Source organism: Spodoptera frugiperda, chromosome 31, assembly GCF_023101765.2.
Source record: "Spodoptera frugiperda isolate SF20-4 chromosome 31, AGI-APGP_CSIRO_Sfru_2.0, whole genome shotgun sequence".
Classification (NCBI taxonomy): Eukaryota; Metazoa; Arthropoda; class Insecta; order Lepidoptera; family Noctuidae; genus Spodoptera; species Spodoptera frugiperda.
The window spans coordinates 536,249-550,638 of record NC_064242.1 but is presented as its reverse complement, the minus strand read 5'-3'; the positions used below and the strand labels follow the sequence as shown (position 1 = coordinate 550,638).

Below are 14,390 nucleotides of genomic sequence, written 5' to 3'. Positions count from 1 at the left end.
AGTGTACATACTATTTAATTGCAGTGACCAAAAGACTACCCTGTATAATATACAAACTAAGCATAGTATAATATACCTCTAGTTTACTTTCATTTGTATATAAAATAGCATAATAATACACTTTAGACCATTTGTCATAGCTAAAATTATTAGGGGATGGAAATGTATTGCGGCATTATATTTAAACGACATTAATAAATACCCTTTTAGACTTATATTTTATTTTATAGAATGATATTATTCTGTACTTGCGTTTAATTTAAGCCTACTTAAGAATGAAGTAGCATGCTGCTTCCTACAGCCTTAAGTACGACGAACTTCTTGCAGCTTGATCCTGCTCGATTGCTTAGAACTAATAGAACCAGCTTTACTTCTAAACTTAGTTCTAAAAAGTATGTTAGGCAATTAGTTTTGACAAATGGTATGTTTAAGCAATGTATCTGTCTGTACAAAATAGTAAAATAAAAAATTGGGCTTAATTTAAGATATAAGAGGTTTTTTGCTATAATGGATACATCGCTTATTGTAATCTTAAAGTACTATAGCAGCATGCACCCCATAGACTAACAGACGCGCACTGACATCACGTAATACCTAACCTAGGACATAGGCATCCACATTCCATGACACTAACACTGACCATCACTGGAGAACCACCGTAGTTGGGATACCATGGTATAATAATTTACCAACACACAACGACCGACTAACTTAAACTAAGTATCTTTAGACGCCAGCACGTCAAACTATCCTCTCTTCTATTGGATCTTTGACTTTATATCAATGGAATAAAGTTGAGAATCCGTTAAAGAAGTTTGAGTAAATAGGGTAGCTTGATGTGTCTGGTGTATGTAAATTCATTGCGTCATAAGTATTCAGATGCAATCACAATGTAGTTAGTTATAAAGTAATGGATGCAACCTGGTTTTGGGCGAGCCTAAGTTCTAAAGTAATGTTTGAAAGTAAGTATTTATTGGGTAAAGGATACCGAAGTTATACTGAAAAGAACACAATGATTCTTTAGCTGTCCAATATAAGAGATACACAGCAGTTTGTTAAAAATCCTCTACTGTAAATTTTCTTAAAAAAATAAGCACCGATAATATGTTTGCATAAGTAAACTTTTTTTTCACCACACAATAATGCCAACCAAAAATCTCTAAGAAAAATGTAATATCTTCTCGTTCCATATTAAACCTTCTATCTCCAATTCTCCATTAACATGTTCCATTATGTATGACAGTCAGCGGAACTTAGCTCGTGGCAGCGCCGCGTGGCGGAGCTCAACAACAAGGTGTCGGAGCTGGAGGACCGGCTCTCCAAGGGAGAGAAGGAGCTTGCCAAGAAGCAGGAGGAGTGCGTCAAGCTGCAGAGGGACCTCAGGGAAAACGTCGCGCAGAAGGAAGATCAGGTAACGTCATGATTCATGATGAACTTTTAGGCAGAGGTGCACATTAAGGCACGTAATGCCACTGTACAATGTACACCCACTTTTAACCATTTGTATTATAAGTCCCATGTAATAGGGGGTGAGCCTATTGCCACACAATTCCAGACTCCGTGCTACCTCTGAGAAATTTTCGAAAAACCGAAAAAAGCCCAGTAATACTTTGCCCGACTTAGGAATTGAACCCAAGACCCCTAGACCGACAGTCGCACTTGCGACCATCGGCCAACGACGCATTCTTTTCTCTTTAATTTGGATGATTATAATTATTTCTATTTCCATTTTCAATAACAATGTTCTAAAACAGGAGGAACGCATCACGACGTTGGAGAAACGGTACCTGAACGCGCAGCGCGAGTCCACGTCACTGCACGACCTCAATGAGAAGCTGGAGCAGGAGCTCAACCACAAGCAGGCGCAGCTCAAGGTGAGACCCTCCCCACCACACCACTAGGTACAGAAGCTATAGGAGTCAAGCAGCCATTACTGGAGCAATGAAGACGATAGTTCTCGAGAGAAGGTCACAAGGAAGACTACTAAATCTTAGCATCGTAATCATCTAGTGGCATTTTGGCTGACTAAAAGCAGAAGCCTTTGGCTGTAGCAGTGAAATACTTCGGTGTTAAGGATTAAGGGTTTTTCGGCCACGCTGAAAGAAGTTTTAGTAAACAAAGAAAATAGGTTTGATATGAGTTTTAGGATATGCCTCACATTATTTTGTGTGTATTTGTGACAGTTATTGTATGATTTGTCGAAATTATCTACATGTGTGTGTATATAGCCCCTCTTTCTATAAATCTTCTCACTATAAATAGGTCCCTACAATAGTTACAAAATCTCTTAACCTCGTTCTATGTAGCAAAACTCCCGTGTAACTAACAAACTAACAGCCCAACTAGCCGCTTCTAGTTCACAAGCACAGTTCATAGACCATGCCACTGTCATGCGTTGCAGCTGCAAGAGGAGAAAATCGCAGCCATTGAGGAGAAGTTGGAGTTGTCCACGCAGAAGCTGGCTCAGATGTCTTCCTTGCCTGAGATGGAAGAACAGCTCAAGGCCAGGATGGAAGCCCTCAGTCAGGTGGGTGGTGATAGGAATACTGACAGGAGTATAAGGAACCTAGTAGTTGATGTTTTTTTTCCTTAATTTTAATAATAATAACTACATTTTGAATTTAATAAAACTTTCAAAATTGCCTTTGAAACTAGTTATTGTTTTTGTTGGATTCAAATAACAATTACGTGAGTTCTGTGTCAAGATTAATTTTGTAATTGTATTTACAGATAGACAAATAAATTCTAATTCTACAATTGTTATCCTTGCTGTTGTAATAAGTAAAGTTTTCTCTGTTATAGTGACTAATAAGAAATCTACGCTTTCCGCTTCTCATAATCCATTCCCATTTAGTTTGGAATGACTCCGTGTTGATTTGTTTGTTCTTATCATTTATTTGCTGTAGTTCTCTGTGTGTTTTGACTAACTACATAACCGTGTCAATGTGGATTTCGGTTCTATATAAAATAATATATATTATATAGGTGTAGTCTTCAATAAACTGTTAGTCGATGATTATAATATAGACCATAATAAACTTTATTTTATACACAATAAAATTGAATATCAAACAAAATAATAATGTTTCTGTGTAGGTTATCAAAACTCGCAATATACGCAATATTTATCAGATTTCACTCCCAACGTAAGTGAATTAAGTGGTGTACTTACTTATGTTATATCCTATAGGAATTGCCAAACTATAGCGACCCATTGGTGGGTCGCAAGCGAATTTTCTGTAGAAAGACAAATAACCAACCGTTCTGTATTTGGTTTTTCATTATGGTAACGGTTTGATTCCCTGAAAGTGGGTCCTGAGGTTAAGTAGGTAGAAGTCCAGACAACTTGGGAACCACTGTCATATAGTGTAAGATTTACCTTTAAACAGTTACCTATAGAAAGTATCCGTAGTGTAAGGTACAATAAATAAGTGAGGCTGGTGTACCCGGCAGGCGCAGGAGCGGCACGGGTCGGCCGAGGACCGCATCCAGCGCCTGGAGGCCAGCGTCGAGGAGAAGAACGCCGAGCTCATGCGCCTCAACCAGCGCCTGCGCATGAACGAGGAACATAACACCCGCCTCTCTGCTACCGTCGACAAACTGCTGTCCGAGTCTAATGATAGGTATGGGAATAATTATGTACTACTTATTTTATGGAATATGGTATTTACTTATAATTTTTATTTACTTATAAATTACTAGCTACTTCCGCGCGGTTTCACCCGCTCTGCTCAGCTCCTATTAGCCATAGCGTGATGTTTTATAGCCTAAAGCCTTCCTTGATAAAAGGTCTAGTCAACACAAAAATATTTTTTCAAATCGGACCATTAGTTCTTAAGATTAGCGCTTTATAATATTAGTATAGATTTAAAAAAAATACAGATATTGTATAACATGTTTTAGGACACATGGACCGCATATAATATTTGGAGAGCTTATTTCCATAAAGCGGACGTGATTCCAAGCATTGGTCTGGATTGCTAAGAATTTTCGAAAACTGAACTAAATTAACATGCGCTTTGTCCAACTTGAGAATAGATTTTTAACTGCACTATAACATTGTTATATCTGATCATTAAAGATGTAATTACTCAACTAATGAAATTACTTAAACAATAACCCCATCTCCCCAGGCTACAAGTGCACCTCAAAGAGCGCATGCACGCGTTAGACGAGAAGAACGCACTCACGCAGGAGCTGGAGAAGACGCGCAAATACGCGGACGAGCTGCTCGCTGAGAAACAGGAGATACTCAAGGAGCTCGCCAAGTGGCGCATGGAGACTGAACAGGTGAATAAACATTGTATACTAGCTACTTCCGCGCGGTTTCACCCGCTCTGCTCGGCTCCTATTGGTCATAGCGTGATGTTTTACAGCCTATAGCCTTCCTCGATAAATGCACCATCCAACACAAAAATAATTATTCAATTCGGACCAGTAGTTCCGGAGATTAGCGCGTTCAAACAAACAAACAAACTCTTCAGCTTTATAATATTATATTATATTATGATAGATGATGATATAGATAGATAGATGGAGACCATGTCAGAAGCTTACCACATTTTCTACTTTATTGCCGAAGAATTAGGTTGTAAATTTATAAAACAGATGTAACTGGTTGGTGCCTTACTGCTGCCTATGTAGTGTTGCTAAGTTGATCGTGACGTTGTCTTTGAAAAAGGAAGTCCCGTTCTTTTTCAAGAGAATATATATTTTTCTGATATGCACAAACAATGATCTGTAGACAAAGGTGTCATTTTTAAAGACGGATCTCAAAGCATTACCTTTGCTAAAATATTCCAACAAGTGTTCCACTTGCTTGCAGCTGAAGCGGCAGATGTTGGAACAGGAGATAGCGTTCAACATCCAGCAGACGGACGCGCTCACTCGCTCGCTGTCCCCGGCCGCGCAGCCGCAGCCGCCGCCCGGACTGTTCCAGCCCAAGGTATGTAACTCCACGACCAAGTCTACAGACCAGTGTCTGATTAACCACTAACTACATAGCAAAAAAAAACAATTTCTCAAATCGGTCTATAACTGCCGGAGATATGGATTAACATACAAAAAAAAACGGTCGAATTGAGAACCTCCTTCTTTTTTTGAAGTCGGTTAAAAAGAGGGGTTGTGAGATGTGTCCGTAAAACCAACTTTCTCTTTCACAATTTGTGATTGAGTATGGGAAATTATGCGTCAACTAAACTAACAAAACCTTTAATAAATCTCTCAAAAGATTGCTTAATCCGACACTGGTAAAGATCTAACTCTAACTTTAGAGTTTACGAGTGAATATATAACGCTAACGCTAAAAGAATACTGATTGGAAGTCTGAACACTATCAGTCGTTTGGTTTATACTATAACGTGTTTAATTTATACTGCACGTGTGGTTTGTTCGCTCACTAAAGTAGATGCTAGTCTCTTAACAGCCGCAATGAGAAAGTAAGTCGATCTTATGTTCCGATGATGAGGTTCGCGACACATTTCTAGTGATGTTAGATATTTTAAGACGATAGTCAACAATACTTCGTGCGTCCGTTTCTTCAAAACTGAGAGTCGGGTGTTTTCATGTTTGTCTATGGCGTGAATCAAGTATCTAATACAAGAGGGTCCCTTAATTTCAACCGCGTCTTCCGTCTTATTTAGGCCTTGTATTAGTAAAGACTTATAGATCACAAGACGTGAGTGAACAGCCAGTGGTACGGGAAGTATGCGTATGTAAAGAGGGCCGTGTGTGTAGCTGGACGGGTCGTGGGAGAAGCTGCAGCAGGCGCACGTGCTGGCCACCGTGCAGCAACCCTTCGACGTCTCCAGCGACGCCGAGGTCAGTCTCCCACCTACTCCGCTAGTCATATCTATACCCTATTTAGTTTTGTGGTTTGTTCCTACATACCTGTATATATTTTGCCCTATACCATCTTAAAGTTATCTCTACAATTAGAGTGTAGAGTTATAAACAAACATAATTAGGGTCATCTGATCAATTTGTATTTGTACTGAATTAATTAAAAAAGCATGGTGTTGCACGTGACAAAAGGACTTAACTAATATCAATTATAACATTACATCTTTACCACAATATATTTTTTTCTGTGTCCATATCCAACATGCTGTTCATTTTACATCAATTTAAACATAAAAGTTTCTAAAAACCCATGTAATATATACCCAGAACGACGAATCAGACGGTGGCGTAGAAGGTGGTCACACAGACGCGGCCGCCCTGGCTCTGATGCTGCAGGAACAGCTGGACGCCATCAACACGGAGATACGGCTCATCCAGGAGGAGAAGCAGACCACCGAGGCACGCGCAGAGGAACTCGAGTCCAGGGTCAGTACATTTTCCCTTACCATACAAGTTTTATATGGCTAGGTTTTGTTTGTTATCAGGGAAAAAATGGTAGCTAGATAACAGAAGGAAAAAAGATACCTAAATTCCTAGATATGCAGTTCGTTTAGGCAACGTACATTTTAACAGAATTGCTGGTAGAACAATGTCATTATGATGTTGAGAAACTGAAAGTCAAAGTATATATTTGTGAAACATAGGGTGGGAGGTTGTAGGGTATGCTGCTATACATGAAGCGATCCTGCTATGTTTGCTTCGGATAGCGTTTAACCGTAAAGAATTTTATGCAGTTATTTCGGATGTTACTAAGTAAAGGGTTTTTCAACAAGAACTTTGTTTTTAATTAGAGCAACACCAAGACTGTGGCAGTTTTTCACATTTAATTTTTGGCGGTATTCGTAGTAAGTGCTTTGGCAATTGCTACAATGAATTCAATTTCGCTCAAAAATTGCATTAAAATAATTCAAATTCACTATGAAAATGGTCGTTCTGTTAAAGTTACATTTCGTAAAATTCGTGATATTTTTGGGCAACATAATCGTCCTTCTGAGATCGCTATCAAGAATTTTGGTCTCGAAATTTGAGTCGACAGGCTCGGTACAAAATGTACCAACACCAACACGTGTTCGACCGGGTCGTTCAACAGAAAACATCGCTGCCGTGAGCCACAGTGTTGAAGAAGATCAAAAGTTATCAATTTCACGACGTTCTCAACAATTGGGGTTATCCAAAAGCACAACATGGCGAATTTTGTGAAAGGATTTGGCTTTGAAGCCTTACAAGATTCAACTAGTGCAGGAATTGAAGCTGACCAACCATTCAAATTGCTCAAAACAACCTGGTGGTTTATCTCAAAAAGTCATTTTTTCAGACGAAGCACATTTTCATATGTCAATAAGCAAGATTGCCGCATTTGGGCTTCTGAATATCCTAAAGCAATTATTGAGAAGCCTTTGCATGCTCAACGTGTCACTGTGTGGTGTGCTATGTGGTCTGGAGGTGTGATTGCTAGGAAAGTGATTAAAAATTTTGATGAAAGAATCAACATCTGTCAGCGTGGTCCTGGTGGACATTTGCCAGATATTATTTTTCATTCATAATTGCCAAACTTTTCTCTTTTTAATACAATAAAAATTTTATTCATTTTACACCAAATTCTTTATTTTATTTTGTTTTAAAAAACAAAGTTCTTGTTGAAATACCCTGTAGTTAAATAATTAGGAATTACGCTAGGATCGACTAGGATATCATATTCAATTAGACGTCAAAAATAAATGGGTAAGTTTTCTTACATATGGTGAAGGGTACAACAATCATATTTCGTCTTATATGCAATGATTTGAAAAATAAATTACACCAGACCATAGAAAATATTTCTTTTGGGGTTGTTTTAATTTCAAATTGGTGCATATAAGTCGAAGTATAAAAAAGTTTCTAGACTCAGTATCTAGGGTTTAAAGGTTCAGTTTATGGTATAATTATGGTTATAGACAAATAACAACTCATGCTGTGTATAAATAATATTATGTTCCAGCTTCCACACTACTCGTACTTTAGTATATTCTTGGTGATGGCTCATTTTCCCCATTATTTTGATCTGTGGTGGACTGTAATGGCGGCGCTTTTAACTCACTCAGAGATTTTACATTCAAACTCTTCTAATGACATAATTAACTCTGTAATACCTACTATTAAATATGAGTGATTTGATTGACCGATGTTATAAGTGTGAAGATAGCGCCGCCATTAACTTATAAATCTCATCAAAAATTCTTTAACAATATTATCCCATTGCCTTAAATCACTTCACTGGCCGCCGACCACATATTTGTACTATGAAACTCTACGACATTGAGTAAATATACAAGAATGTTATATGGCATTAAGTTCGCCTTATGTACCATTAGAATGAGATATACATAGTGGTAGATAGTACATGTATGTGCGTGGCGTGAGTCGATCGGTGCGGTATTAACAGGATGTATATAAGCGGGTGTGGTGTGGGCAGGTGGGCAGCTACGAGCACATGAACGTGGTGGCCCGCCGCGGGGAGTCCCCGCCGCGCGCGCCCTCGCCCTCCCGACATGCGCTCGCGCAGCACCACAAGTACCACACCGTACGTATGCACGCCGACACACACACACACTTACTCACGCATACATACACTGACTGACAATTATTCACATACAAAAACATCACTTTAACACTCTCAGTCACTCACACACTACTTTCAATTATACTTACTCACTCAAATATTCATTATAACACTCATTCACAAACACTAATCCATTATAATATATTCAATAACACAATTATTGTTAAGTCTTGAAACTTGTTATTTATCTAACAACTCATAATCAGGCAAATACAAGCCTGACTTGGTTTGGAAATCATGATTTAAATTATACCTTCTTTGGTAAAAAGTTCTCATTTTATATCTAAATTGGTGCGATACTAACATTTTATAATGATAAGCTATGTTATAAATAACTGGTATTCACTCACATATTTTATACTTCATCGTTCTAACCGTATTTAATTTTGAACCAATTAACGAGAATGAAATCTTCGAATTGCAACCTTCCTATCATTTTTGCTCGGCTTAAAATCAACCCTAACCCATTGTGATACGGTTGAACGAGTGAGGTATTTATAATAACATAAAGGTGAGGTAAGGTAGTGTAGTAGTTACGGGTGTGGTTACCAGGCGCCTGCGTCGATGTCCCCCGCGGCGCACTACCGCGCGGCGCCGGCCTCCGAGAGCCTGCCTTCAAGCCAGGTCCGTCTACTAAACAAGAATATAACTAATGCATATAACGTACCTCTTACTGTGTGCTGCTACACTGATTTAAGTGTATCATTTTTGGTGATAATATGGTTCGGGTACGCTCGATTATTTTCGAGCTATAACGGGGCCCTTAATTATGAAGTGAATATGTGGTGACATCCCGCATGTAGCTAGTCGACGTATCCGATTTAAAATGCCTAAGAAAACTTCGTTAATATTGTTAAATGTGTTTCAAATTGTGAGTTTTCTTGACCACTTTGAATTACCATTGACCAGCAAATATCTAAAAATTGGTTATAAACTAGTTGAAAACACTTTGCAGTAACAATTTACCAAGAATCGGTGCAAATATTCCCTTTTTATGGTCGGTTTAGCAGTACACTAGTGTACAACAGAGGTATGCACGCATTCACGGGAATGGCTTACAGCTGTGTGGAACTTTGCAGCTACGAACAATGTCTATGTGCGGGGAAGCAGCTTGTTTGTTAACAGTCTCCTAAAAAAAAACAAAATTCAAATACAATACCAACAATATGGTATCTATCTATCATATATATAACATAACAAGACAGCTCTTGTGAGCTAATCGATCATCATCATGTGATCCGTCAGATCGTTTGCTCATGTTCCATAACAAAACAAAAAAAATATTAGAGATCAGCATTAATTTAAGCAAATAGCTAAGAAAATGAACATTTTTATAAACAAAAACGAGCTGCTTCACCCTAATCAAAAAAATATGCAAATATAGCTATTGTTTAGTTGAAATATTTAAGTATAATGTAATATTATATGAAATGTATGACATCCTAGCATTTAGCATGATACGCCCTGTAATTTTATATAATGCGATTCGTTGGTATTATATGCCTTATTGTCATATGTATTAGAGGTTGGTTTTATTACATCAGGACTATAAATAAATTACTGATAAACCTTTCGAGTTGCTTTGTCTTACTTGAACTATACTATACTAAAGAGACACGATATTACTTCTTGATACTTGTAACAAAAATTAATAACTTTTTCTAAATTTTAGTAAATTTTAATTCTTTTTTATCAATAAAATCAACTTCATAATAAGAACGGCATGCCAGCTATTCCCCAATGATATAACACCTATGTATTTAGTAGTATATAATTATATACAATATATTTAATAAGTAAATAGACGAATGACGTCACAGTAAGTGCACAGCACTGCTTACCACTACGTAGATATTAGGCGACGCTTGAATGTGCAATGTATATGGATACGTATAATTATAAACTATTATTATTACAATACAAACACGTAATATTATACTATTTTGTAATATAATTATGTTATTTACAAATTATTGTCTGTGATTCGTATGATTAAAATAGATGTCTTTAATAATAACAGACTCCTAGAGTCACACTACTTGTATCGATATTAAGAGTAAATGTAGCATACACTACAAATTGAATTTATAAATCTCATTTTAAAATACATAGTTTGTAGCACAATTATGTTTCGTTTACATAGTTAATTTAATATATAGATTTTAATAATATTAATTTTAACACAAATGTGATAACTTTGTAGATAATTTATTATACTGTTAGATAATCACTTAATAAAACCCTTAAGTTTAGTTAAACCTATAGTAGTGATAAATCACATGTAATATTAATGTTTTATACATTATTTCTTTTTTAACTATTTGTTAGAAATATCCTAGGTCCTAGATCATTTCAAACTTGCAAATCACAAACACTTTTACACACATATTTACCAAAATAAACTAACGAGCAATCTTCCGAACAGTTGCAGCTATGCGAGGAAGGTGCGGGTGGCGTAGGCCCCGTGGGTCCAGTGGGGCCGCCGCATGGTGAAGGGGCGGAGTCCCCGCTGACGGCACGCTCGCTGCGCCTGGAGCGGGCCGCCCGCGCCATACACGCCGAGCGAGACCGACTGCGCACTCACTACCAACCACCTTATGATGCGTGAGTACCATTTCACTGATGGTCGATATATTTTCAGTAAAAGTTTACTCAACTGACGGTTAAAAGTACTAATAATGGCTGGTGCTAACAGTTTTCACGTTGCGCAGTGCGCATTAATATTTGCGCAAAACACAAGGATCTTTGCGCAAGATGCGCATTGAGTGTATGATGCTTTTATGAATAACTCTATATTTAATAAACTTATTTGTCGGTGATTTACGGAGGATATTTTACTGATCGACATGATACTAGATTAGTGCATACATTGTAATTAACAAAATATACTAACTTTATAGTATGTAAAACTAACAAAATACTAACAGCTAACAACTTTCCTTTCCACGCAACCAGGACGTCGATAATGTCGGGCAGCCTCGCACGGATCCCCATGCACAGGTCTCAGCCTCTGTCTCTCGCGGGAACCAAACCCGTGTTCCACTCACAAGTGAACCTGGCTCACCTGTGGTGTGACTGTCCAGACACATTGTTCAACTACGTACCGCACAGACTCTGCCTTAAGTCCAATATGTATAGGATTGTTGATAGTTACCTGTTCCACCATCCCTGCCTCGTCAAATCTGCCAGCTACATATAAAATTATATGAGAGTAAAATTATTGTGTGTAAGAAAGAAGGTCAAATAACGCACCTCTATTATGTGCCTTATTCGTTATAAATGCACAATACAGAGTAAAGTGTGAACGTGCCTTGAAAAATATGTAATCCTTAAATTAGTCAGGTTCTCGCAAAAGACGTGGAACTTGGAAGAACAATGTGTCAAGACTTTCAGCTTTATGTGGTGTTAACTTGAACTTGCATGCATTTTCTTTGTGATTATTTATTTAAACTTTTTATAAAATAAATGTGGTCTAAAATATTTAACAAAATGGAATTACTAATTGTGTTCACCCAACATCGTTGAATTTGGAATGTAAAGTAAAAATGGTATGTTTTTAATATTTTCTAATATGTGTGTGATCCCTGATTCCATAGTAGACTTCTATATCGGCTATAACACTTAGTAATTCCATTTTAGCTAGACGTTTTATGTTGTTTTGATATAGCACGGCTTTATCAGGGAAAAGAGCTAGAGGAGACACAAAGAAAATAAATTGATGTAGTGTCTAATTTGAAGCGTAATAAGGCTTAATTTAAATATTCTACTTAAGTATAATAATTGGTCCGTAAAAAGTTGCTAGGAGCACTTCTATACAATGTAACTGCTAAATGTTTTTGTTTAAGAGCTTAAAAAGCGATAAGGGCACACAAGTTCAGCTTATAATTAAGTTTTTGTATGTTCAAACTTATAACCAAACTTAACCACGATTAACATTAAAGCACAGCTACCCTTAACTTTTCTACTAGATATTGAACAATAACTGACATTACGCATCCGTCCGCAGCAACATATCGTCGAGCTCGTCGCAGGAGTCGCTGGGCGGCATGGCGTCGTCGCTGGGCGGCGGCGTGGCCAGCGCGTGGGGCGGGCCGGCCGGCTCCTCGCGCGCCGGCGCCGCCTCCGCCGCCTCCATCGCCTCCATGCACCAGCAGAAGAAGCGCGGCATCAAGAGCTCGCTCGGACGGTTCTTCAGCAAAAAGGAAAAGGCTGGGATGCCGGTTAGTTTATTGTTGTACTGTTATTAGCAGTTTTATTCGTCATACGTTGAAAAGGTACTACTATGGAATGAGTTGTAGTAAGAGAAGAGAGGAGGTATAAGAGCTCAAACTCAAAAAAAAACTGCAATGAATTGTCCGCTTTATGACAGGACAAAAAAACTGCAGTGTGGTAAGAATTACATGAGTTGTGAAATTAACGTATGATTAAGACTACTCTGACAGGAACGGACGCGATGAAAATGAGGAATTAGCACTTATAGCTTAAGTGTCTAACATTTCTTTAACATTCACATAGCATATCTTTACTGGATTCCATAGTTCTTATCATCTTATCTCCACAGCTCCAACAAGGCCAGAGTCCCCGGTCGCTATCGTCAGTGTCGTCCCTGGGTCTGTCGTCTCTAGCGGACGACCCGTCCAGCAGCGACGCCATGACCCCGCACGCCCCCATGCCACACGCGCCCATGTCGCATCAGGACTACGCCAGGACTAAGAGCAAGTCAGTATATTACATCTCGTCTGAATAATCTGACAGCTCCCCAGTTTCTCAAAGGCTTGTCAATTCAATTTGCAATTAATACATGTCAGTTGCCATGGTGATGAAATTAAACAACGTCTACTACATTTCACATAGGAAGACTACCCTTTTCATGAATATATGGTCACATTCACCACGCGACCATCGAGGCAGTCAGTTAGTCAGCCGTTAATACTATTTAAATACCTATTTTGATGTTAAACAACAGTGATAGTTAACTAAACGGTGGTAATTGTATCGTGGCACAGAGACCGCGACTACCGTCACGAGTTGCTGGGCGAGGCGATGCGCGCGGGCACGCCGTTCGCGCTGTGGAACGGGCCCACCGTGGTGGCGTGGCTCGAGCTGTGGGTGGGCATGCCGGCCTGGTACGTGGCCGCCTGCCGGGCCAACGTCAAGTCCGGCGCCATCATGTCCGCGCTCTCCGACCAGGAGATACAGAGGGAGATCGGTATGCCATGCCTTGGAATGTTAAAGATATTATAATTATTACATAACATTGAATGGGCAAGAAATTATATTGCTAATAGTTCCATAGAATACTAATAAAAAACACCTTACCCTTTTATTGAATGGGACAAACTAGTATGTGATTAACCTGATCTGTATAGATAGTAAGCTTTCTATGCTGTCCATGGACAATTGGACGTTCGCAAATCTAGAAGACTTATAACTTTGTGACGTTTGAAACCTTCCTGAGCTAGCACCAACTTTTAGTAAATCAACCTTCTTGTATTTTTAGTCATGCACGCCTTTAACTTTTCCATTGAAGTACAACGTAACGTTCTGTCCAGGTATCAGCAACCCGCTGCACCGGCTGAAGCTGCGGCTGGCGATCCAGGAGATGGTGTCGCTGACGTCTCCGTCGGCGCCGCGCGGCACGGCCTGCGCCGCGCTCGCCTTCGGGGACATGAACCACGAGTGGATCGGGAACGTCTGGCTGCCCTCGCTAGGTCACACATACTTACTTTACTAATAGCAAACTGGTGCATGATTCATGATAATTATGTAATTCGTTGATTAACTTAAAATTAGAAACAAATTGAGAACCTCCTAGTTGTTTTAAATCGTTTAAAAATGAGTAGTCTAACTCTAAAGTCTAAATAACCTAGCAAATTAGTAGTTTTCATCT

General features: G+C 38.8%; 1 protein-coding gene across 15 annotated transcripts in view; it reads left to right on the top strand.

The window, feature by feature from the left end:
* LOC118276369 (liprin-alpha-1) overlaps window positions 1-14,390 on the top strand; it is a 133,521-nt gene that overhangs the window by 113,807 nt on the left and 5,324 nt on the right. For 3 of the 15 annotated variants that reach the window (XM_035594653.2, XM_035594647.2, XM_035594657.2), the window contains 16 exons: window positions 1,244-1,411; window positions 1,755-1,874; window positions 2,402-2,527; window positions 3,454-3,623; window positions 4,134-4,290; window positions 4,826-4,945; window positions 5,737-5,820; window positions 6,169-6,327; window positions 8,324-8,461; window positions 9,053-9,124; window positions 10,926-11,104; window positions 11,456-11,500; window positions 12,507-12,720; window positions 13,062-13,219; window positions 13,507-13,709; window positions 14,053-14,211. In XM_035594653.2, the coding sequence (XP_035450546.1) occupies window positions 1,244-1,411; window positions 1,755-1,874; window positions 2,402-2,527; window positions 3,454-3,623; window positions 4,134-4,290; window positions 4,826-4,945; window positions 5,737-5,820; window positions 6,169-6,327; window positions 8,324-8,461; window positions 9,053-9,124; window positions 10,926-11,104; window positions 11,456-11,500; window positions 12,507-12,720; window positions 13,062-13,219; window positions 13,507-13,709; window positions 14,053-14,211 (2,272 nt within the window). The remainder of the gene's footprint in view (window positions 1-1,243; window positions 1,412-1,754; window positions 1,875-2,401; window positions 2,528-3,453; window positions 3,624-4,133; window positions 4,291-4,825; window positions 4,946-5,736; window positions 5,821-6,168; window positions 6,328-8,323; window positions 8,462-9,052; window positions 9,125-10,925; window positions 11,105-11,455; window positions 11,501-12,506; window positions 12,721-13,061; window positions 13,220-13,506; window positions 13,710-14,052; window positions 14,212-14,390) is intronic. The other 12 variants (XM_035594649.2, XM_035594658.2, XM_035594648.2 and 9 more) reach the window with 11 other exon arrangements.